The sequence below is a fragment of the Mirounga angustirostris genome, unplaced genomic scaffold, assembly GCF_029215605.1.
Source record: "Mirounga angustirostris isolate CCGP_5_RB_7025 unplaced genomic scaffold, mMirAng1.0.hap1 SCAF_6, whole genome shotgun sequence".
Classification (NCBI taxonomy): Eukaryota; Metazoa; Chordata; class Mammalia; order Carnivora; family Phocidae; genus Mirounga; species Mirounga angustirostris.
The window spans coordinates 102155760-102182172 of NW_026991714.1; the positions used below are offsets into that span (position 1 = coordinate 102155760).

The 26413-nt window shown below is 40.5% G+C and overlaps 1 protein-coding gene across 2 annotated transcripts; it reads right to left on the reverse strand.

The window, feature by feature from the left end:
* Window positions 1-44: 44 nt before the first annotated feature.
* On the reverse strand, window positions 45-26413 carry PLA2G12B (phospholipase A2 group XIIB). 2 transcript variants are annotated; one of them, XM_045876226.2, is made up of 4 exons: window positions 26061-26413; window positions 11894-11982; window positions 8196-8361; window positions 45-1526 (listed from the first exon to the last, which is right to left on the reverse strand). In XM_045876226.2, exons 1-4 carry the CDS (start codon window positions 26269-26271, stop codon window positions 1405-1407), a joined length of 588 nt encoding a protein of 195 aa, XP_045732182.1. In that variant the 5' UTR covers window positions 26272-26413; the 3' UTR covers window positions 45-1404. The 2 variants fall into 2 exon arrangements, with proteins under 2 accessions (XP_045732182.1, XP_045732183.1); XM_045876227.2 differs by having other exon boundaries at window positions 45-1523; window positions 26061-26271.

Genomic DNA, 26413 nt, shown 5'->3' on the forward strand with positions numbered 1-26413 from the left:
GAAAAAGGTGTAAAATTATACCGTAGTCTATTTTTTAAGTAGATGCTTAATAAATTTTATTGAAATAAATATAAACCACAGGGATGAATTTTATATGCAATTAAATCCAATTTCTTAATATGCCAATTAATTTTATGGCTTTACATAAGATCAGGAAACAGTTTTTCTTCTTGTTCTTCTTAGAAATGGCTATCATCAACAATTCTTAACGGAACCAGGAAAATTGACAAAAGGAAGGAAAAAGACAGAATGACCTAGGTCAGCAATTGGCCAACTTTTTCTGTCAAGGGCCAAATGGTAAACATTTTAGGCTTTCTGGCCAAACAGTCTGTCACAACTATTCAGCTCTGAGGTTGTAGCACAGGAATGGCCATAAACAAATGAGAACATGGTTGTGGTCCAGTTAAACTCCACAGAAGCAGATGTCAGGCCTGATTTGAGCTTCATTTTCCAATCCCTGACCTTAGTGGACCTCAGCCTTCCCAGTGCATCAGAATCAGGTGGGGAGCATTTATAAAACACCAATAGGTAGATACCACCCCCAGAGATTCTTTGTTTTTTAATGCTCCTCTGGTGATTCTAATCTGCAGTCAGGGTTGAGAACCATAGTTTAGGGATTGACCATTTGCATCCCCTCAGATTTCAGGGACTTTTCCTAGCTATCTTCAGTGGCAATTTTTTACCACATGCTTCTCAGATCTTAACATGACACTAACACCACTTAGGAATTGGGAATATCAACAGAAATAGTTCATTGAGGAAAGAATTGAACCTCAGAGACCTAACTCCATCTGACCTCACCTTCATTGGCCTTAACCAGGTAAGTCTCTGACTTTGCCCACCTGTTCTCATCTCTCCAGCACCAGTGGGAATGATGGTTATCATTGGGGGAACTTACCAGGAAGGGTTCTGTTCTCTTCTAAGTGAAATGGAAGCACATTGGTGATAATGGAATTCATTCATCTCTTTTCTAAAAAGTACAATTTATTAAATGTGAGATGCTTACTGGCAACTGAAACATGGACCAGAGGAAAGTCCTTGCCTCCCACATGGTTGGACTCTGCAAAACTTCACTTATGAATATAATTACCAAGTCCAGGAATCCCAGTATTTTAGTCTTTATTTTAGTCTTTAAACTAAGAACTGAATTGCCAGGCAAATATGTCTTGGTTGGGGAGACCATTGTCAAATGAAGAGTAGTCTTCAAATCACTCCATGGCTTCTTTCCAATTCTCCTCAAAGGACAGGACTCACTTCTCAGCTGTAGAACAAGGCTTTCTTTCTCTTGCTTTGTGGTATCCAAACTTCTGGAAGCAAGGATGAGATTGCTCACTCTGCCACACTACCATCTCAGAGACTGACAGCCACGGCGTCACTCAAAACCAGGAAGGGATCACCTCTTTCTCATAACTCTGCCTTCTCCTCTTCCGCACAGATGCAGGCTGCCCGTTGGCTATTCATAAAAGGTCGGCAGCCCAAGGTCCATACAGTATTGAACACAGTATCAGCCAGAGAATCACAGGCTACTTGAAAAAGATGAAGAGAAATAAAAGGTTAACATACAAGACTACCTCAGGTAGTTTGAGTAATTTTAAGAAGCAATGTAATTCCAAGGATAACATGACATCTGGAGAAAAGTAAAGGCAGTAATCCAAATACAGAATTAAAAAGAAAAACATACATTTAAGAGAAGCTTTTTCGTAAGCTTCCATCCCATCTAATAAAGCAGAATATACTTTGGGGTACCCTTCTTTTATGGGCCTCCAGGTCAAAATCATGTTTAGCAATCAGAATCTCCCATACCACTATGCTCACTCCATGGAAACTCTACCATTTTTGCAGAATATTCCCTCAGATAACTCTGTTTCCTATAGCTTTCTCTGTTCAAGTGTGGGATGAATAACTATTCACTCATTGAAAAACCATGTGTGTTGGTCAATAATTCTCTTAGGCATCAGGGATACAAAGACCAAAGTGACCCCTTCCCAAGTACTCACAGTTTGGACAAAGAGGTAGACAGGATGGATAGGTAAACAAATGGTTACACTACACCATGATGGAAGTGAAATCAAGGTTGTATGGGAACCCACAGAAAGACTCTCTATCCCTCTGGGGGTAAGAGTTATTAGGGAAGGCATCTCAGAACACCTTCCATTAGAATTTTGATAGAGATTACATTGAATCTGTAGATTGTTTTGGGTAGTATGCACATTTTAAGAATATTAATTCTTTTAATCTGTGATCACAGAATATCTTTCCATTTATTTGTGTCATCCTCAATTCTTCCATCAATGTCTTATAGTTTTCAATGCACAGGTCTTTCACCTCCTTGGTTAAATTTATTCCTGGGTATTTTATTCTTTCAATGCAATTGTAAATGAAAATTTTTTAAATTTTTCTCTCTGATAATTCATTATTAGTGTATAGAAACAAAACTGATTTTTGTATATTAATCTTGTATCCTGTGATTTTACTGAATTTATTAGTTCTAACAGTTTTTTTGGTGGAGTTTTTAGGGTTTTACATATATGATATCACATCATCTGCAAATAGCAATAGTTTTACATCTTCCATTTTTTTATTTAAAATTTTTTTTAATTTTATTATGTTAATCACCATACATTACATCATTAGTTTTTGATGTAGTGTTCCATAATTCATTGTTTGTGTATAACACCCAGTGCTCCATTCAGTATGTGCCCTCTTTAATATCCAGCACCAGGCTAACCCATCCCCCCACCCTCTCCCCTCTAGAACCCTCAGTTTGTTTCTCAGAGTCCACCGTCTCTCATGGTTTGTCTCCCCCACCGATTTCCCCCCCTTCCATTTCAATTTCGATGTCTTTTATTTCTTCTTTTTGCCTAATTGCTCTGGCTAGAATACTTCCAATACTATATGAAATAAAAGTGGTGAAAGTGGGTGTTCTTGTCTTATTCCTGATCATAGAGGGAAAGCTTTCAGCTTATCTCCATTAAGCATGATGTTAGCTGTGGGCTTGTCATGTATGGCCTTTCTTATGTTGAGATATGTTCCCCTCTACCTATTGTGTTGAGAGTTTTTTTTACCACAAATCGATATTGAATTTCATTAAATGCTTTTTCTGCATCTATTGAGATGACTATATGATATTTATCCTTCATTTTGTTAATGTGGTGTATCACATTGTCTGGTTTGCTGAAGTTGAACCATTCTTACATCCCTTGAATAAATCCCACTTGATTATGATGTACAATCCTTTTAATGTATTTTTGAGTTAGGTCTGCTAAAATTCTGTTGAAGATTTTTGCATCTATGTTTATCAGGGATATTGACCTCTAATTTTCTTTTCTTGTGGTGTCCTTGTCTAGTTTGGGTATGAGGGTAATGCTGGCCTCATAGAGTGAGTTTGGAAGTGTTCCCTCCTCTTCTATTTTTTGGAAGAGTTTGAGAAGGATTGGTATTAATTTTTTTAAAGGTTGAAGCCATTTAAATGGATGATTAATTCTTTAAATGTTGAAGCCACTTTAAAAGTCCATCTTTTTCATTTGTTGGAAGATTTTTTGATTGCTAACTCGATCACCTTACTAATGATCAGTCTATTCAGATTCTACTTTTTCATTATTCAGTCTTGGTAGGTTGTGTGTTTCTAGGAATTTACCCATTTCTCCTCCGTTGTCCAACTTGTTAGCATATAATTATTCATAGTAGTCTCTTGTGATCCTTTGTATTTCTGTGGTATCAGTTGAAATGTCTCATCTTCCATTTCTGATTTTATTTATTTGAGTTCTCTTTTTTTCTTAGTGAGTCTAGCTACAGGTTTGCCTATTTTGTTCATCTTTTTAAAAAAAGCTCCTACTTTCATTTATCTTTTCTATTGTTATTTTAGCCTTCATTTCATTTATTTCTGCTCTGATCTTTGTTATTCCCTTTCTTCTACTAACTTTGGGCTCCATTGCTTTTCTTTTTCTAATTCCTTGAGGTGTACAGCTAGAGTTTGTTCAAGATCTTTCTTTTTTTTCTTGATATAGGCATTTATGGCTGTGAATTTCCCTCTTAGAACTATTTTTGCTGCATCTCATAAGTTTAGGTATGTTGTATTTTCATTCATCTCAATATTTTTAAAAAAGATTTATTGTTTTAGAGAGAGAGAGCAGGGGGAGGGGCAGAGGGAAAGAATCTCAAGCAGACTCTCCGCTAAGTGCAGAACCCGATGAAGGGCTCAATCTCATGACTCTGAGATAGATCATGACCTAGCCAAAATCAAGAGACAGATGCTGGGGTGCCTGGGTGGCTCAGTCAATTAAGTGTCCAACTCTTGATTTTGCCTCAGGTCATGATCTCAGGATCAAGATCAAGCCCCACCTCAGGCTCTGTGAAAGGCAGGGAGTCTGCTTGGGATTCTCTCTCTCCCTCTCCCTCTAGCCCTCCCCCACACACTCTTTCTCTCTCTCTCTAAAGTAAAAATAAATAAATCTTAAAAAAAAAAAAAGAGTTGGACACTTAACTGACTGAGCCACTCAGGTGCCCCTCAATATATTTTTTTTTAATTTCTCTTTTGATTTCTTCTTTGGCCCTTTGGTTGTTTGGTACCATTTGTTTATTTGCTCTCTACATTGCTCTCCCCACTTCTAGTCAATATTGTACTGGAAGTTCTAGACAGGACAACTGGCAAGAGGAATACATAAAAGGCATCCAAATTGGAAAGGAAGATGATATGTAGACGGCATTATCTTGTGTATAGAAAAACCTAAGGAATCCACTAAAATCTATTAAAATTAATAAGTGAGTTGAGCAAGGTTGCAGGATAATAGATCAATATGCAAAATCAGTTGTATATATATATGTATACATATTTATACAACATACATATACATATATATTTTTTGTACATTATTAATAAAATAAAATTAAGAAAATTTTATTTACAATAATAACAAAATGAATAAATTAATACTTATGAATATATTAAACAAAAGAAGTGTAAGACTTGTGTTCTGAAAACTATAAAACATTGTTGAAAGAAATTAAAGAAAATCTAAGTAGGGCGCCTGGGTGGCTCAGTTGGTTAAGCGACTGCCTTCGGCTCAGGTAATGATCCTGGAGTCCCTGGATTGAGTCCCACATCGGGCTCCCTGCTCGGCAGGGAGTCTGCTTCTCCCTCTGACCCTCCCCCCTCTCATGTGCTCTCTCTCATTCTCTCTCTCTCAAATAAATAAATAAAATCTTTAAAAAAAAAGAGAGAGAATCTAAGTAAATGGAGAATTCATGTTCATTGATCGGAAAACATAATTTTGTTAGGATGGTAATATGCCTCAAATTGATCTACAGATTTAACAAAAGCCCTATCAAAATTCCAGCTGCCATTTCTTTCAGAAATCGACAAGCTGAACCTAAAATTCATATGGAAATGCAAAGCATCCAGAATACCCAAAACATTCTTGGAAAAAGAAGGACAAAGTTGAAGGACACTTCCCGATTTCAAAGTTTACCACAAAACCACAGTAATAAAGACGGTGTGGCACAGGCATAGATCAATGGAATAGAATTGAAGGTATAGAAATAAACACTGCATTTATATTCAATTGATTTTTGATAAGGGTGCAAAAACAATTAAATGTGAGGAAGAATAGTCTTTCAGCAATATGCAGGAACATCTGTATATACACACACAGAAGAATGAAGTTGGACCTCTTTCTTACACCATATGTAAAAATTAACTAAAAGTAGATCATAAACCTAAATGTATAAGCTAAAACAAAACTCTTAGAAGAAGAAACTCTTAGAAGAGCAAATCTTTGTGACCTTGGGTTAAGCAAAGCCTTCTTACATATGACACCGAAAGTATAAGCAACAAAAGAAAAAAATAGATAAATTGCACTTAATCAAAATGGAAAACTTATGCATTACAAGTAATTTCATCAGGAAAGTAAAAAAACCCCACAAAGTGGGAGAAAATATTAGTGAAATCTATATTTGATAAGGGATGTGTGTCCAGAATATATAAAGAAAGCTTACAACTCAATAATAAAAAGACAAGTAACCCAGCTTAAAAAGAGGCAAAGGATCCAAATAGACATTTCTCCAAAGCAGATATTTAATGGCCAATAAGCACATAAAAAGATGCTCATCATAAGCAATTAGGGACATGCAAATCAAAACCACAATGAGATACAATTTCACACTCACTGAGGTCTATAATTAAAAAGACAGAGGGGCACTTGACTGGCTCATTGGAAGAGCATGTGATTCTTGATCTCGGGGCCATGAGTTCAAGCCCCATGTTGGGTGTGGAGATTGCTTAAGTAAATAAACTTTAAAAAAAACTGATAATAACAAGGGTTGGTAAGGATGTAGAGAAATTGGAACTTTAATACATTGCTGGTGGGAATGTAAAATAGTACAGCTGTTTTGGAAAACAGTTTGTCATAAAATTACCATTATAACCCAGAATTCCCCTCCTAGATATATACTAAAGAGAAATGAAAAAAATATGTCTCCACAAAAACCCATACATCAATGTTCATACCAGAATTGTTCACAATAGACAAAAGGTGGAAACAACCCAAATGTCCTTCATTTGGTGAATAAAGAAAATACATTATATCCATGTAATGGAATATAGTTTAGCAATAAAAAGGAATGAAATACTGATACATGCTACCCCATGGATGAACTTTGCTGAGTTAAAGAAGCCAGTCACAGAAGACCACATATTTTATGATTCCATTTATATGAAATGTCCAGAATAGGCAAATCAATAGAGGTAGAAAGATTTATGGCTGTCAAGGGCCGGGTAGGGGAAAGGTGGAGTGGGCTTGCTCGTGGCTATGGGATTTCCTTTTGGAGTGTTGAAAATGTCCTAAAATTGATTGTGGGGCTGACTGCATAGTTCTCTGAACATATTTTAAAAGCATTTAAATTGTTCAATTGTATAGTATGTGAATTATATCTCAATAAATCTATTTAACAACAACAACAAAAATGATCAGAATGTTCCAAGCAGAGGGAACTATAGAGGCAGAAGGATATGGTCCATCAACCCAAGGAGTTTGGAATGGCAGAAGTCAGGAGAGAAATCAGAAATATGCATGATGCTGCTGGAGAGGTAGGGTAATGGATGAGAAAAGGCTACATATATCATACTAAGGAGTTTGGATTTAATCCCAAGGAAGAGGAACCAGTTGAAGGACTTACACAGAGGGTGGAAATGACTGGATTCATGTGGTACAAAAATATATCTGGTCCCTCTGGGGAAAAATAGATTGGATGGGACCCAGAGATTTGATTAACTTGCAGTAATCAGGCAAGTGGTATATCAAAGAGATATTTAGGAGAAAGAATCAATAGAACGTTGCTTAGAGGAAGTAACTTGACCTGACCCTAGATTAGCAGCAGGTACTTATTCACCTTTTGTAGGTACAGATAGTGTAATACTCCCTTTTACGGGGCCTAATTAATTATTCATATTTTCAAGCCTTCACACATTCCCTTTAGGACTACACTCTAGACATTGATCTATGAAAACAGTCCAAGATTCTTTCTACTGCTGACATTCTAGTGGCATGAGGCCAGCTCCTTATAAGCTTAAATGTCAAACTTTGCCATCTAAAGATATATAATGCTAATACCTGGATGTAATGTTCTGGCTTTGGAAACTAAAGGATTAAAGCTTTTCCTAAGGTGAATTAGAGAAAAGAAATTACACAATCAGCGCTAGAAACTGGGTGGCTAAGCAGTTGTTTAAAAATAATTATCCTCAAGTATACAGAGAGCTTTATACAAAAAAGATAGATTTTTAAAAATTCTTTGCCAAACTGAGAACAGAATAAGGGAAAAAGGGCTTACACCAAACCAAGTGGTCCTATACAGAATAACTCCTGATATGGAAAATTATTTAATAGTGGAATGCATAACAAAAGCCAGTTGGGCAACTCTTTCTCCGGTCTTAAAGGACAGATTTTTAGATCTCTGGGACGGCTTTGGTGTGGCCTGTCCATCAGGAGTGTGGCCAGCAGCTCCTGGGCAGGACAGCAAGAACTTTAGTGAAGGAATGCCCAGAATCTTCCTTCGCCCTTCTTATGTTTGTCACAGTGTTCTAGAAAGGAAGTTCAGTGAGCTCTAATGGTCCCTTTGCATAAAGGGGCTCTGGATACATTTCTGTATGAAAACAGGAACAGAACTCCCTGCTCACACGCAGATGCCCTTAAGATACCTACCTTCCACGTTGGAGACAAAGCCCAGACTCCGCTTCAGGTCAGAACAGATAGAGTGGAGACACCATCGGAATTTCGCGTCACAACGATACTTATTGGCACCGCAAGTATCATAACAGACGTCCAGCTGGTTGCAGCACTTGGTCATTGCTGGAATGCCCAAGTCCATCTGGGGAAAAGTGAAGGAAGAAAACGCCACGTTTAGACTAAGGACCTTAGGCAACCTTGCCCTCCTTGTTATGAACTAGCCAGTCCTCAAATTCCTGTTATACATTCAGATCAATTCCAAAACACCAGTCTCTCGGGAGAACACATCTGGTTGACAGTCACGGGATGTTAAGTTTCAATCATGGTTCAGTTATTAGTTTATGAACTCTGAATAGCCCATTTTCTCTTTTTCTTTTAGAGGTAGTAATTTTCAAATTCGCAGGCCACTATAGGGATGAGAATAGAGATCAGAAGGTTAGTGAAGAAGGTAGAGCTGCAGGGCTTCCAAATCCAACTAAAACCTATGCTATGGGAGATTTTGCTTGAGCCAAGGATCTGAAAGCTCAGAAGTATGAAAAATTAAGCCTCAGTTCATCAAGAGTTCACCAGCATTTATCAGGGACCCATCCCACACAGCACTGTTTTAAAGGTGTGTTACGTGTCAGGGAACAGGGTGGGCTCTAGCAGGCGTGGTTCCCGACCGCAGGCTGACTGCAGTCAACAGCGAGATCTGACATACACACACACACAGACATGTATTAAGCATCCTATAAACAGTTGCAAATGTTGTGGCATAAACTGAGTAACGAGGTTCATAGGATGCCACATCTAGAGTTTGATAACTCTACATGGGTTTTTTTGGAGAGGCTTATTAGTGATGAGGGTAGACTTAGGGTGTAGCAGGTAAAGAAACGAGATATGAGCAAATCATATGTGAGCAAGTCAGTTTGTTTAGTCTTTTAAGGGCTTAGCAGGGTTGTATTTGTTTGTTTGTTTATTACTTTTTAATTAGAGAGAAAGGCAAGTCAGTGGATGGCCCTGACTTGCAAAGTAACTGGTAAGAATTAATAAAAACTCTGGAGCAAGGCAGGGACATGATGGAATGAATGACTACAGAGAGTGATCGTTCTGTGGTCTGTGCAATAGTCTGGAACAGGGGCGTCGAGACATAGGTAGAGCATCTTAGAATCTTTTGCGGTTCTTCTGTTCATAGACTTGGACCCAAGGGGAGACTGGAAATCTGGTTTCGCAGTATAAGTGGGGATTGATTGATTAATCAGCTATTATAGATCCTTTTCACTTGGGTCTCCTTAAGTGGTCCCTTCTTTGAACTTTTACTCCAAGGACACCTAAAGCAGAATATGGACATTGATAGTTTAAAATGCCCTTCTGAGAGAAAGAAAAGAAAACACATTGTTACATTAAGAGGTAATGTAACTCATCAGACAAGGTTTCAGCCTGGGCCCTGCATTTCTAGGCAGATTCCTATCATCTGATTCCTTCCATTTACTTGTACCTCATCCCTACAACTAAACACACATCACAGCAGAGGTAACTGAAAATTCAATGAGTATAGTTGCTATCATTCAAGTCAACTAAATTGGAAATTCTTGAACCAGTTCGAAACAATACTTGTACCAACAAACAAAATGACATCATTCCCGAAATAGAGTGCCTACTGTTGTTGAAAACTGACCCCTCCCAAAATATGTAACGTGAAGACAGAGTTTGGGGATAACGAAGGGCCATGGTTTATTCCTTTGCCAGGCAAAGGGGGCTGCAGCCGGCTCACGCCTCCAAGATCACACGCCTGTCCTGGGGTAAGAGGCTGAAAGGTTTTATAGGAAAATACAGGATCGGGGCAGTTTGAAGAGGAATCTGGTTCGTGCTACCAGCTGTGCCCCGTATGTCTTCAAGCGCTGGCGCCGGCCATCCTCGTCTTGGTACTAAGCATCGACATTCATACTGAGTTCCTAGAACAAAGGGCTCTACAGAAAAACAGTGATGGGGAGGGGGAGGTTTCAAGAACGAGGAAGAGAAAAAATTGTTCACAAGTCAAGCCTTGCTGAAGCATTAATGTGTCCATCTTCATTTCCAACCATTTGTACATTTCCATAGAGGTTTCAATACCACTTCCATAGTTACTAAATTGGTATCGAGTATATTTGCCAAAAAGGGGGATTTCTCTAATATAAATATATATTTGAAAAGATTGCCTTTCCTCTGTGTCCATGCACATACTGATGACTGTGGACAAGGCTGGGCCCATGGTTGTGCAGGTTGTGCAGTGCGCAAAAGCATCCTATCAAAGGGGGCACCTCCCCACAAGACATCACAGATTTGTATATTTATTAAGAAAAATGTCTAGCCAGGGCGCCTGGGTGGTGTAGTTGGTTAAGCGTCTGACTCTTGGTCTTGGCGCAGGTTATGATCCCAGGGTCGTGGGATCCAGCCCCTTGTTGGGCTCTGCATTTAGCACGAGTCTGCTTTAGATTCTCTCTCCCTCTCCCTAATGCTCCTCCTCTCGCTCTCTTGCTCTCTCTCTCTGGCAAACAGATAAATAAATCTGTTAAAAAAAAAAAGAAAAATGTCTAGCAAATGGCAAATTTCCTCTCCTCTCCTCAGTACATTAGGATAAATTTCTGACAAATGGAAGAGGCAAGGGGACATTTTCCCAATTTGTACAAAAATGCCACATTGGTGGGCAGCATTTTGTTTTTAAAGATTTTATTTATTTATCTGAGAGAGAGAGAGAGCATAAGCAGGAGGAGCAGCAGAGGGAGAGGGAGAAGCAGACTCCCCGCTGAAGGGCGCAATCCCAGGACCCTGGGATCATGACCTGAGCCGAAGGCAGACGCTTAACCGAAATGTGAAATCCCTCTACCCACCTTTTACATAACACCTCTTTTCTGAAGTAAAAAAGATAAAAGGGCCTCCAAGAGGTCTTAAAGTCAATCAGTTTATTACTTGTTTTCAGGGGAGGCCAGTGGTTTGAGAAACGGCCAGCAGTAGGAAGAGAAATGTTGAGCCAGCGGTTAGATTGGGGGGTGTGGGGGGGCTGGATGCCTGTATGTGGGTGGGTATGTGTAGAATACTATGGTCTTAGTGCTCTCAGCATAGCTGGTTTGATGCTACCAGCTTGATCTCAACCACTTGCCAAAGTCTTCACTGGTCAGTGCCAAAGGCTCCAGCACATCATGGGAAAAGTCTCACTAAATTTAAATAAGTCAGACTTGTCAGATTTCATATGAAGTGATGTTTGATCCCCTACGATTTGGCGGATACTTGCAGTGGTGATTTTAAAGTTCACCACATAAAGTCTTATCTGAGGGAGCGCTGCCTCGGATAAAAGGAAATCAGATACTTTCTTTGAAAATTATCTCCCTTACTCTGTATCCAATTTTTTTTAAGATCTCATTTATTTATTTGTCAGAGAGAGAGAGAGAGAGAGAGCACAAGCAGGGGGAGCAGCAGGCAGAGGGAGAGGGAGAAGCAGGCTCTCTGCTGAGCGGGACTTGATCCCAGGACCTTCAGATCACGACCTGAGCCAAAGGCAGATGCCTAACCGACCGAGCCACCCAGGCATCCCTCCAATTTAAAGCAATTTTACTGCTCAGCCATATTCCATAAATGATCACTCCCATCAGGGATAACTCTTGGACTTGCCTTAGTTAAAACCAATCAACTAAGAAAATAATGATGGTGGTACGTACACTTTCTGGTACCTTAAGACCCAGGAAATAGGAGCTGCAGCCGTTGGGCTCCTGAGGCTTGTAGCCAGGTCTGGGCATGGGTGCCTTTCCTAGCAGGAGAAAGAGAGGAAAGAAGCAGAAAGAAATATTTAGAAATGAAGCATTTGGGAACATGCATCAAATAAAAATTATCTAAAAGCATATTCAATTTTTCCTTTAAAAGTCATCATTCACATCCCAATTAGGTGGTAATTGATGGTGATGGTGATGATGATAATGTCATAAAAGGGTAACAATCTTCAGACTAGTTTGGCATTTTTCTCCTAATCTCAAAGAATTTTATGAGCATTCATTTACTAACGATTCTAATGTTTTGTTTTGTTTTTATTTTTTTCTTTTCTAATTTTTATTTTTTATTCTTTTCTTTTATTTAAAATCAATTAATTAACATACAGTGTATTATTAGTCTCAGAGGTAGAGTTCAGTGATTCATCAGTTGCCTATAACACTCAGTGCTCAGTACATCACGTGCCCTCCTTAATGCCCATCATCCCTATTACCCTCCACCTCCAACAACCTCAGTTTGTTTCCTGTAGTTAAGAGTCTCTTATGAAAAAAAAAAAAAAGAGTCTCTTATGGTTTGTCTTCCTCTCTTATTTCGTCTTGTTTGATTTTCCCCTCCCTTTCCCTATGATCATCTGTTTTGTTTCTTAAATTCCACATATGAGTGAGATCATATGATATTTGTCTTTCTCTGACTGACTTATTTTACTAAGCATAATACCCTCTAGTTCAGTTCACTTCATTGCAAATGGTAAGATTTCAATTTTTTGATGGTGGAGTAATATTCCATTGTGTATATATAATACCACAACTTCTTTATCCATTCATCTGTTGATGGACATCTGGGGTCTTTCCATAGTTTAGCTATTGTGGACATTGCTGCTATAAACATTGGGGTGCATGTGCCCCTTTGAATCACTATGTTTGTATCCTTTGGATAAATACCTAGTACTGCAATTGCTGGTTCATAGCGTAGCTCTATTTTTAACTTTTTGAGGAACTTTCATGTTTTCCAGAGTGGCTGCACCAGTTTGCATTCCCACCAACAGTGGGAGTCGAGTGTGATAGAGTTCAAGTTTTAAAGCACTGTGATCTAAAATATGCAGGGAATAATCCCAATCTTTTGGTACCAGTTGAGACCTGATTTGTGACCCAGTATGTGATCTATTCTGGAGAATGTTCCATGTACACTCAAGAAGAATGTATATTCTGTTGCTTTAGGATAGAATGCTCTGAATATATCTATGAAGTCCATCTGGTCCAGTGTGTCATTCAAAGCCCTTGTTTCCTGTTGATCTTCTGCTTAGATGATCTGTCCATTGCTTGAGTGGGGTGTTAAAGTCCCCTACTATTATTGTATTATTATCAGTGTGTTCCTTTAATTTTGTTATTAATTGGTTTATACAATTGGCTGCTCCCAAGTTAGGGGCATAAATATTTACAATTTTACAATCCTGGACTTCCAGCTCTATTACAAAGCTGTCATGATCAAGACAGTATGGTACTGGCACAAAAACAGACACATAGATCAATGGAACAGAATAGAGAACCCAGAAATGGATCCTCAACTCTATGGTCAACTAATCCTTGACAAAGCAGGAAAGACTATCCAATGGTAAAAAGACAGTCTTTTCAACAAATGGTGTTGGGAAAATTGGACAGCCACATGTAGAAGAATGAAACTGGACCATTTTCTTATACCATATAAAAATAAACTCAAAATGGATGAAAGACCTAAATGTGAGACAGGAATCCATCAAAATCCTAGAGGAGAACACAGGCAGCAACCTCTGTGACCTCAGCCGCAGCAACTTCATGCTAGACACGTCTTCAAAGGCAAGAGAAACAAAATCAAAAACGAACTTCATCAAGATAAAAAGCTTTTACACCGCAAAGGAAACAGTCGATAAAAGTAAAAGACAACCAACAGAATGGGAGAAGATATTTGCAAATGTCTTATCAGATAAAGGGCTAGTATCCAAAATCTATAAAGAACTTATCAAACTCAACACCCAAAGAACAAATAACCCAGTCAAGAAATGGGCAGAAGACATGAACAGACATTTCTCCAAAGAAGACGTACAAATGGCCAACAGATACATGAAAAAATGCTCAACATCACTTGTCATCAGGGAAATACAAATCAAAACAGCAATGAGATACCACCTCACACCAGTCAGAATGACTATAACAATAAGTCAGGAAATGACAGATGTTGGTGAGGATGAAGAGAGGAACACAAATATATGGAGGTTAAATAGCAAACTACTAAAGAATGAATGGGTCAACCAGGAAATTAAAGAAGAATTTTAAAAAATTCATGGAAACAAATGAAAATGAAAATACCACAGCTCAGAACCTTTGGGATGCAGCAAAGGCGGTCTTAAGAGGGAAGTATATAACAATACAGGCCTTTCTCTAATGTTTCTTAAGTGCATGACTTTGGAGGTGAGGTCCATGGCAAAACAGAACTAAAACTCAAGGTGTCCTTGGGCACCTGGGTGGCTCAGTCGGTTAAGCCTCTGATTCATGATTTCAGTCTCAGGTCATGATCTCAGGGTCATGAGATTGAGCCCCACGTCGGGCTCCAAGCTCAGTGGGGAGCCTGCTTGAGATTCTCTTCCTCTCCCTCTGCCCCTCCTCCAGCTCACGCACATGTTCTCTCTCTAAAATAAAATAAACTCAAGGTGTCTTACTCCTTCATCCACTGTAAGACAAAGCAGAACATTACCTGATCACACACTTAACAAATCAGAACTTTAACAGTACCTCAAAATTTTTTCAGAATAACTTGAAGGAAATTTTGTAAGATTCCATAAATGTAAGCAAAGCATTATTGATCAAAGAGCAAAGAAAACATCACCATGCAGTGTTTGAAACTTTGTATCATAGAACTAAGCAGAAACGATCTGGTTTCTGCTACATGGCTACATGGCTTTTGAGTTATTTTATAATCTTGCAATTCTGTAGAGAGAAGCTTCGTCCATGTTATCAATGGTAGTCATCACAGGTAAAGAGAAGCTTGCAGGACAGTCGTAACAGTGAATATTTTCCTGTTACCCAGCTAAGGAAAATGGGACTGAGAGGCGTGTGACTTGCCTAAGTCATGCACTGAGTGGGGTAAGTAGCATATAAATCCAGATTTCTTGTTTTATGTCTCCAAAGCCCATGTTCTTCCACCATATTCCTTTGCCCGTTTTTAAGAGATGCAAGACAGAGCATAAGACTGAGGAAATAAGCTAAGAATTAATCCTCAGAGTGAGGCACATAGCATTTCTTTCACCTTCTCCTACAAGGTATTTCATTTTTAATTATTTGATATTATGAAATATTTCAAAACTGAAGAAAAGCCAGAGAAAACAACACCCATGTACCCACTACACAAACATAATAAATGTTAACATAGCCAAACTTGCTATCCATATTTTTTGGTTTAATTAAATGTTACAAGTACAGTTGAAGTCCCCTTGGCACTCCCCTGTTTTAATTTTTAGATACTAAGTCTATGCTTTAAAGCCCTCCCTTATTATCCTTAAAAATAGTTTTGACTATTTTTGGACCTATTGTCTTACAATTGAATTTTAGAGTCAACTTAGTAAATTCTACAAGAGACAGTACAGGATTCTTATTGAAAATACATTGTCTTTATAGATTAATCTGGAGACAGCTGATTTTTCTTAGAATATTCTATCTTCCCAAACGTGGGTATAATACAGTTGTCTATTTACTTGGGTCTTCCTTTATGTCCTTTAATAGAGTATTATAATTTTCACCATATATTTATTCTATCCCCTACATATTGTATTATTCAGATGCTTAAACAAAACAGAATATATCATAATCCAGAATTAAGGATCATAAGGCTCATATGGCAAATCTGCACTTTTCTGGAACCCAGGCTACTTCTAGCCCTCTGCTCTACCAGCCCTAGAATGCAACCCTGGCTCTCATGGTTCAAGATGGAGCTTCAGGCAATACATTCATACTGCAAGCAGCAGGATAAAAGGAAGTAGTGGGTCATAGCCCACTCTTTAATAAACACACTCTGGAATGATACACACATCACTTCCTCTTATTTTCCTTTGGCCAGACCTTAATCAAACAGCAATACCTAGTTGTAAAAGTGGGCTAGGAATTGAAGTCTTCTTTCAATGGAGGCATCCATGAGCCCAGCTTAAAATTGGGGAGGAGGGGTTTATTACTATAGAAAAGGGGGAGGATAATAGGGGACACTAAGCAGTCTCTGCCACTGTTTGGTTTTTGTTTCTGTAGTATGACGTGTATATGAGATCATGGTTCAAGATGGCCCCCAGCAATCCCCGTCTCTTGGTGTTCGTGCCCTTGTGTGTTGTCCCAGGGTTGGTCTATGTGACCTAGAGAATATGGCAGAAGTGGAAGTATGTTTCTTCCAAGATGAGGTTATCTATCAGCCCTAGACAACCACTAACCACCTTTCTGTCTCTATAAATTTGCCTATTCTGGACATTTCACATAAATGAAATCATACAATATGTGGCCTTTTCTGTCTGCTTCTTTCACTGAGCATCATGTTTTCAAGGTTCATCCATGTTATAGCATGGATCAGTATTTCATTTTTTTTATTGTCAGTAAGTGTGATGAACATTTAGGTTTTTCCCACTTTTTGGCTATTATGAAAAATGCTACTACAAACATTATTTTGTGTGGACAATATGTTTGCATTTCCCCAGAGGAATAAAACTTCTGGGTCATATGCTAACTCTGTTTAACATTTTGAGGAGCTACCAGACTATTTTCCAAAGTGATGGCACAATTTTACATTCTCCACAGCAATGTATAAAGGTTCTAATTTCTCCACATCCTCTCCCCCACTTGTTATAATCTGTCTTTTTTTTCTTTTTTAAGATTTTATTTATTTATTCATGAGAGACAGAGAGGCAGAGGGAGAAGCAGGCTCCCGAGGAGCAGAGAGCCCGATGCGGTTCTCGATCCCAGGACCCTGGGATCACGACCTGAGCCGAAGGCAGATGCTTAACCATCTGAGCCACCAGGCACCCTATAATCTGTCTTTTTGATTACAGCCATCCTAATGAATGTAAAGTGGTATCTCATGGTCATTTTGATTTGTATTTCCCTAATAACTAATTATGTTGATTGTCTTTTCCTGTGTTTATTGGTCACTCATATGTCTTCTTCCCAAATACTTTCTCCCATTCTGTGGCTTGTCTTTTTCTTTCTTTCTTTCTTTCTTTCTTTCTTTCTTTCTTTCTTTCTTTCTTTCTTTCTTTCTTTCTTTCTTTCTTTCTTTCTCTCTCTCTCTCTCTCTCTCTCTCTCCCTTCCTTCCTTCCTTCCTTCCTTCCTTCCTTTCTTTCTTTCTTCTTTTTAGGATTTATTTATTTATTTATTTATTTGCCAGAAAGAGGGCAGGGGAGAGAGAGAGAGCATGAGCAGGGGGAGCGACAGTCAGAGGGAGAGGGAGAAGCCGGCTCCCCACTGAGCAAGAAGCCCAATGTAGGACTCAATCCTAGGACCCTGGGATCGTGACCAGAGCTGAAGGCAGACACTTAACCGACTGAGCCACCCAGGAGTCCCTTCTTTCACTTTCGTGTTGGTATTCTTTGAATAGCCAAAGTTTTTAATTTTGATGAAGTCTGTCTACTTTCTTTCTTTTTGTTTTTTTAGGTGAAATTCGCATTTTCATCTAAAGTGCACAGTTTAGGGGCATTCAATACATTCATAATGTTGTGCAACCATTGCCTCTGTCTACTTTCAAAACATTTTCATCACCCTCCAAAGGAGACCAAATGCCCATTAAACATATTCTCTCCTCCTTCCAACCCCTGGCAACCACTAATCTGCTTTGTCTCTAGGGATTTACCTTTTCTGGATATTTGAATAAGTGGAATCATATAATATGTATCATTTTGTGACTGCCTTCTTTCACTTAACATAATATTTTCATGGCTCATCTGTGTTGTAGCATCTATCAGTACTTTGTTCTTTTTATGGCTGAATACTATTCCATTCTCTGGATATACCACAATTTGTTTATTCATCCATCCATTGATGGACATTTTGGTTGTTTTCATCTCTTGGCTATTGTGAAGAGTGCAGCTGTGAACAATGGTGTGCAAATATTTGTTTGAATATCTGTTTTCAATTCTTTTGGGTACATACACCTAAGGAGTGGAATTGCTGGGTCATTTAGTAAAGCAATGCTAAACTTTTGGGGAAATTATCCAACTGTGTTCTTCAGCAGCTGCACCATTTTAAATTCCCACAAGGAATGCACAAGGGTTCCAATTTCTTCATGTCCTCAGTTTCACTATTCTTCTCCTGGTTGGAACGATCTGAAGGCCTGGTTTCCTTCACTTCTGGAACACATAGCCCCTGTCTGAATGTTTTCCTTTCCTCATTCTCCTTAATTTCTCCTCCTGGGCCTCATATTACTGAATGATGAATCTTCTTAACTCTGTCCTTTATATATCTTAACCTCTCTTTTATATTTTCCATCTTTTTTCTCTCTCTGCACTCAATTTGACCAGTCCATCAAATCTATTTTCCATTTCACCAATTCTCTCTAGGTTCACTAATCTGCTATTTAACCCATCCACTGAGTTTTTTCTTTCAATGGCTATAATTTTCACTTCTTGGAATCCTATTTGATTCTTCTTTTAAATCTGTATGTTGGTTTTCACTGTTCTTTTTTTTTATTATGTTTTCTAGTCCTTCTTTTATTTCCTTAATAATCTCAAATATTCTTGTTATATTATTTTATGGTCTCCAGTCTTTGGGATGCTAAGTCATTTTTTAACGTCTGCTGAGTCTCCCTGAAGTTCGATTATTTTTCCACGTGGTGTATAATAGTTTAGTAAGACTTCAACTTCAGAAGGGCTTGTTTTTCTAAAGGAATTGCTGGGCCCCGGGTCATGTAGTAAAGAGTGGTTCCTCAATTACCTTTGCTGTGGTTCCAGGAGTCTTAAGATTCTATAAACACTAGTATTTATGTTAATTTTTCAGCTTGGAACTCATACCAGGCCAACTGTGTAAGTTCAAATTCCTCACCTGAGAACAGAATATGTTTGGAGTAGTGATTTTTTTTGGTGGGTGTTCTTTATTTCGCCTACAAGCCTCAGCCCCAGCGGGATGGATATCATCCCTGTTACTTTCTTGGAATATTGGATAGATCTTTTCCAATCCATTTAAATAGACTGGTCAGGGATGCCTGGGTGGCTCAGTCAGTTAAGCATCTGCCTTCAGCTCAGGTCATGATCACGGGGTCCTGGGATCAAGTCCTACATTGGGCTCCTTGCTTGGCAAGGAGTCTGCTTCTCCCTCTGCCTCTGCTGCTCCCCCTGCTTGTGCTTGCTCTCTCTCTCTGATAAATAAATAAAATCTTTTAAAAATAAAATAAAATAAAATAAAATAAACAGACTGGGCAGCTCCTCAGGCTCTAAGCTTTATACAGACTGTTCAGTTCCAAATTCCCAATTCTTACAGTGAAGTTATTCTTCCTCTCTTTGTATGAGTATTTTTTAATAGTTTTTTAAAAAGATTATTTAGGGGCGCCTGGGTGGCTCAGTTGGTTAAGCGACTGCCTTCGGCTCAGGTCATGATCCTGGAGTCCCTGGATCGAGTCCCGCATCGGGCTCCCTGCTCGGTGGGGAGTCTGCTTCTCCCTCTGACCCTCTCCCCTCTCATGTGCTCTCTGTCTCTCTCATTCTCTCTGTCTCAAATAAATAAATAAAAATCTTTAAAAAAAAAAAGATTATTTGTTTGAAAGAGAGAGAAAGAGCATGAGCGGGGGGAGGGGCAGAGAGAGAGAGAGGGAGAAGCAGGCCCCCTACTGAGCAGGGAGCCCTATGTGGGGCTCAATCCCAAGACCCTGGGATCATGACCTGAGCCAAAGGCAAATGCTTAACTGACTGAGCCACACAGGTGCCCCTCTTTGTCTTAATATTAAAACCCATTCCTTAGCCCATAGAGTCTACATATGTACCTGACTAAAAACTCCAAGGTTTTTAGCATCAGCCCCTACTCACCACTTTGGCACTGCTCTTCCCCTTCAACTGGAACTGGTTTCCCTTTATTCCGTTCTAACTCGAGGATGTATTTTTTTTAATGTTTTCTTTTTACCCAACATTTCTTATTTGTAATGGAGAGGAACTGTGCTTATTGATGGAGTCTGCCAGCCCACCAGTAATCCCTACATGACTTTCCAAAGTTCTTGAGAAAGGTAACCTACCATTGATATGGTACTAATCTACTCTGTGTGTGCACGTGTGTGCACATTTGTGTGTGTGTGTGTGTGAGAGACAGAGAGAGAATGGGTAAAATGTATTAAATAGTGTTAGCAATCAAATTACACATATGAAAATAATCACACTATGCCATAGATTAAATGTGAATTGTCTCTTGTAGGTAAGATGATTATGGTGATTTTATTTTTTCTTTGGATTGTTCTATTTTTTTTAAACATTTTATTTGAGAGAGAGAGAGAAAGAGTGCACAAGCAGGTGGAGGTGCAGAGGAGGAGGGAGAAACAGACTCACCGCCAAGCAGGGAGCCCAATGTGGGGCTCGGTCCCAGGACCCTGGGATCACGACCTGAGCCAAAGGCAGACGCCCAACGAACTGAGCCACCCAGGTGCCCCTGGATTGTTCTTTTACAAATGTCCTACACATATTAACTTAAAAGAAATTAGGGGGGAAATTTTTCAGGAAGAAACAAATGTGTAAATTTTGGGATAAAACCTCTCTCTTTAATAATTTTGTTGATAAAGAGCTTTTGCAGCAGACGCAGTGCAGTTTCCTGGGGTTACCCTCTACCTTTTTTATCAGAAGATAAAATTCTGATATCCCAGTTTGAAAGCTAATGGAATGCCAACTCCAGACACTTCCTACCTGTCCTGCTATGGTGATTTCTTTCTTTCTTTTTCTTCTTTCTTTCTTTCTTTCTTTCTTTCTTTCTTTCTTTCTTTCTTTCTTTCTTTCTTTCGTATTTAATAGTTAATGATAGCTGTAGGAATTACATTTAGGAATGAAGCTTGAAAGAAAAGTTCTAAGTAAAAGGGTGATGGTTTGAGTCTGGGCAGAAGTAATTTACTATATCCTCAACTGATAGAGTTGTTTTGAGTTGCATTGAGTCTTTACAGTTTGATGTTTTGAGTCTAGGCACTCATAATGTACTGTGTCCACAGATTAATTTTATTTTCTGGTTTTGGCTATTTACAGGAGTGGGAGGATGACCACTTGGTCCTCTAGTTCACAGGTTGGCAAATGATGGCCAAGACCAGCCCATTGCCTGTTTTTGTATAGCCTGCCAGCTAAAAATTGTTTTTATATTTTTAAATGGTGTGTAGGGGGGAGTCAAAACAAGGATAATATTTTGTGTCATGTGAAAATTATCTGAAGTTCAAATTTTAGTGTCCATAAAAAAGTTCAATTGGAACACAGCAAGAGTCATTCATTACATTTTAGCTATGGCTGCTTTCCCAAAAAATACTAGCAGAAGGTTGTTATAATTGTGATGTGAGGATGGCTTTCTAAGCAAGACACAACATTCAGAAGCCATAAAGAAAAAGACTGACAGACTTGATCTCATGAAAATGAAAACCTTCTGAACAAAGTGAAACACCATAAAACACGTCAGACACTTAAAAGACAAACAAGGGAGATTTAGGAGGAGGGTTAGCCATGAAAGCCGAGTTCTGCCACAGGGCATGCACACTACCTCCTGGACCCAACCTTTTTTCCCTCTCAGGTTTGTCACTGAAAAGCACCGTAAAAACTTCTGGGCTTTATGACCCAGGTCAAGGGTTACGTCTTCCCCGGAGGGTGTGTCTCTTCTCCCCACCCAGCTGGCTCCTGCAGAAGCTGTGCTCCACCAGAAATCTAGAATCAAAGTACTTCATTTGAAATGTATATCCTTCTAGGGGCACCTGGGTGGCTCAGTCAGTTAAGCGTCTGACTCTTGATTTCCGCTCAGGTCATGATCTCAGGGTGGTAGGATGAGCCCCGAATTGGGCTCCACACTCAGCAGGGAGTCTGCTTGAGTTTCTCTCTCTCTCGCCCTCCACCCCTCCCTGGCTCATGCACGCTCTCGAGTGAGCATGCTCTCTCTCAAATAAATAAATAAATCTTTAAAAAAAATAAATGTATATCCTTCCAGAAACACTCAAATATAGCATGAGAAACACCAAGGGAACAAAGCAGAACTACGACAATTTTACTGAAGCAATAAACTCTATTTCAGTCACTAAAACTGATTAAGTCACTGCAGGAGGGAGGATGACCAACTTGTCCTGGTTTGCCTGGGACTGCCCCTGTGTTGGTACTGGAAGTCCATATCCCAGGAATCCCCACTCCCACCCTGCCTCTTCCCTCGGTCCCCAGCAGACTGGGACATGGGGTCACCCTAGCACGAGAACAATCTTTGCCTCTAAACCAGTGGCTGTTTCCTTTTCTTGGGCTATGGATCCCCTTAAGAATCTGATGAAGGCGGTGAATCCTTTCCCTGGAAAAATATACAAATTCACAGGTTCATAAAACTTTGCTCTAGATTTTACACAGATAAAAGCCCTCTTGAAAAAAGAAGACTGATGTTTAGAGATACTTTTTCTAGAACTAAACCCAAGAAGAAATTCCTCATGAGGTCCTTTTATCAAAGTGTGAATGTGGACAGTATCTTCAATCGTGATTTACAAGACACAGAAACTCTCCTCCAAATACCCTCATCCAGAGACCTTCATAAAGGCACAGAACACTTAGATCATCATTCGATGATTTCTTCCAGAAGCTGAGAGGGTGTTGTCCAGCCGCTGGGATTTCTGTGTTTTTTAAGTTTATGTTGAAAGAGAACAGGAAGAATCTGAATGCATAATTAACCTGTTCACCAGACCATCTTTCTCATAAGGTTTATAAAATTTATTTGGTATCTGCCATGCTCCATACATAGCACTAATTCTTTCTATATATTCTCTTTAATTCTTATAACAACCTTGTAGGTTGTAAGGTAGGTGTTATTAACATTATTTATAAACATGAGTTAACAGGGGCGCCTGGATGGCTCAGTCGTTAAGCATCTGCCTTCGGCTCAGGTCATGATCCCGGGGTCCTGGGATTGAGCCCCGCATCGGGCTCCCTGCTCCACTTGGGCTCCCTGCTCCGCGGGAAGCCTGTTTCTCCCTCTTCCGCTCCCCCTGCTTGTGTTCCCTCTCTTGCTGTCTCTCTGTCAAATAAATAAATAAAATCTTAAAAAAAAAAAAAAAAAAACATGAGTCAACACAGGTTGAGAGAGTTAGGTAACTTGCCCAAGGTCACCAGCAATGGAATTCACACATGCCCACCCCCAGTTCAAACCCATGATTTTTCCATTACTAGTTATTTCTCAGTCTGGTTCAAGAACCACCTGTACAGTTCCAGAGTCCTACCACAGACCTACTGGATCAGAATCCCTGGGGGTGGGAGAGGGAATCTTGTTCACATTAGCGCAGACCCCTTATAGCAGTTGGGTTACATCTGTTATTGATACCTGCTGAATCTCATTATATTGATAGCCCGATCCTTGGCAATTACAGATTTTGTGTGTTGACAAGAAAACAAGTGCTATAGATCTAAGTAGTGGGGAAATCAATGTTGACACAATGTTGTTGTTCACCTGTCTGAACAACCCATGGGCTGAAGTTCTCCAAGAATGACCTCTTAAAATAGCGCTGCATACCTTGACTGCACTTGGTAATCACCTGGGAAACATTAAAAATACTGATGTCTCCAACCCGCAGAGATTCTGATTAAATTGGTTTGGGCAGCAGGAGTTTTGAAAACCCCCCAGGTGCTTGTTAAGTGCAGGGCCAAGATAGAGAACTATGGTTTTAAGTAGTGGTTAAGTACCTATCAAATAGAAATTTTTTCTTGTAGACTGCTTGTTGCTAAATTATTTCCTCTGACAAAAAATTGCAGCCTTCAAAGCAGATTTTTTTTTTCCCCCTCAGAAGTGTGGTCTCAGGACCAGCAGCGTCAGAATCACCTGGGAACTCTTAGAAATGCAAATTCTCTGGCCACACCCCTGACCTACCGCCCTACCCAATCAGAAACCGGGGAGGCGAGGAGGGGGGAAGGGGGTGGTGGCGGGCAGCCGTCTTTTTAAACAAGCCCACCAGATGGTTCAAAGCACAGGGGAGTTTGAGAACCACTGCTTTAAAGAGAGAAGCATTATGCACCAGAAATGTATCACAAAGCAAACTGAGAAAGGACAGAGACCCAGTTAATTATTAGGAATTATCTGTTCCAAAGATTGCTTGATTGACGGTCAACCGGAGAAGATATTTTGTACTGTTTGGCCACAGCCTCCAGGTCCTCGGCTCCCCTGAGTTCCAAAGGTAATAAGGCTTAACCCCGTATTTCCTACGTGTTTTTCAGGCCCCTCCTCATGGGCTCTGTTTTCAAAGTGAGTGGAGTTATTTGCCTTCCTGCAATGTCTTTGTTGACTATCCCCCATCCCCCAACAGTGACTGCTGACCCTGTCCAGGGAGAGGCTTACAACCAAATTTTGCTGAAATCTTTTAATGCTATTTTGCTAGAGAAGGAAGGAGAAGGTTTGATTCTTGTTTTCCTAAGAAAAATTCCTGTGGTTCTGTATTTGCTAAACCACAGACTTAAGTCTCTTATTGCCTCTAGGAAGGAAAACGCCACCTGTATTTATTCAATACGAGGAGTGCGTTTCCTCCTTCCTGTACCACGGATGCAAACTGGGTGAGCACAGTCCAGTGACAAGGCACCTCCGCATTTGCCCAACCCACCTTGAACAAAGATGGGGCGACGGGCCCAGGGGGTCCCAGCAAAGACAGCTTTTGACCCTATGGGATCTTCGCAGAGAAGATGCAGCTCTTTTGTTCACCATAACTGTATGTGGTTAAGACGTGTGTCCTGCGAGACTTTTGGTTGTGCTGCAAGGATGACCCATTGTCTTTGAGTCACTTGTGCTTCGTAAGGAAGTGCTGTCCCTGGCTCGAAGGTGGAAGGGAGTGAGCGGGACTGATTGGGTGAGTCCAGCAATTAAGCAGCTTTTTTGAGTCTCTCTCTTGAAGCTGAGCTTTATCTGCTGAGTGTTTGGAGAAAATATTTCTCAAATGGTTTCCTGCTAGGCTAGACTGACTCACCATTTTCATCCAATCTGATGATGAAATATTTGATAAACAAAGCCATAAAACGAATGCTATGTGAAGCTGTGTATCTTTCGAAAACCTGCTCAGCCGCGTTTGAAGTCACCCCTGCCTCCCGGCTGAGAGGTCCAGGGCCCCGCTTTCTGCTGCCCTTACACGTCCCCCCGGTGCAGAGAAGGGAGACCTGACGCCAGGGACGACTCTTGGCAACTACATGTGCACCCTGGCTCCCAGGTGCCCTCTTTACAACTCCGGCAACGTGGGGCTCCTACCCGTTCGCAGTTGTACCTCGGACATCAGGCCTGAGGGACAGTGCGAGGCCTGCTCAGGGCCCGACCCACGGTGGGCAGAGACGTTTGGCTGCAAGGCCTCCCTACCCCTGCAGGCCTGCCATTGCTGAGGGAGGCAGTGGCCGCGGGGACTGCCCTCCCGGGAGGGTCGGACACACTGACGCCCGTCAGAGACTGACAGAGCTGGAGGGAAGGTGTGAACTGCATGAGGGAGACCGTCACGGCGTGGCTGAGGAGGCTGTTTCACCCGCTGGCGGAATTGTCTCCGAATGCTCATCTCCAGTGTTCATCCCTAGGAACTCCTCCCAAAGACCCCTCATCTTCTCCCCCCGCCCCCCCACCCTTGCTTCCTGTTCCTCAGAACTGGCCTCACAACAAACTCATTAAAGCGCCCCGGGGAACAAGGCTCCCTGGAGTAAGTTTGCTAGAAAAAGTACAGGCAGCTCAGTGAAATTTGTATTTCAGATAAACAAGCAATAATTTGTCAGCCTGAGTGTGTCCCAAGTATTTCAAATATATTAACAAACTTTGGTGTTTATTTGAAAATCAAATTTCCCTGGGAGTCCTATGTTTTTATTCGCTGGGTCTGGCAAGCCGACTTAGGAGGTGGCTGACGGGGAGAAGAGCCTGCCAGGCTGGGCCCCCGCTCCAGCTGCCCACAGGCCCACCAGGGGAGGCCTCGCATGCACTCACCATATCGGCATCTGTACTGACAGACTCCATTTTTCCCTCCCAGCAGCTCCAGAAAGGAATCGAAGTAGCTGTTGACAGATTCAAAGCTGCCCCTGATGTGCCGAAGGCCCCAGTCTGAATAGGACTCCTCAGCCTCAGGGCTCGTGTCACTCTGAGCCAGGCCACCTCCCAGGCTAAGCCACAAGATCAAGAAGCCGGTGGCCAGCTTCATCCTGAAGCCAGGTAGGTACTGAGGTCCTTCCTCAAACCCCAGCCAGTGTCCCAGGAAGTCCAGGCCCACAGCCTGCTGGCCAGATGTCAAGCAGGACTGGAAAGGGGATTATCTGGAACACTCAGTCGGTGTGTTCCCCCAG

Excerpts from the sequence above, each read along its gene's own strand:
- PLA2G12B (XM_045876226.2), bottom strand. The coding sequence starts at position 26,271 with ATGAAGCTGGCCACCGGCTTCTTGATCTTGTGGCTTAGCCTGGGAGGT. Across the intron at positions 11,983-26,060 it reads TCAGTACAGATGCCGATATG|GAAAGGCACCCATGCCCAGA; the intron begins GTGAGTGCATGC and ends TTCTCCTGCTAG. Across the intron at positions 1,527-8,195 it reads CTTTGTCTCCAACGTGGAAG|TAGCCTGTGATTCTCTGGCT; the intron begins GTAGGTATCTTA and ends ATCTTTTTCAAG.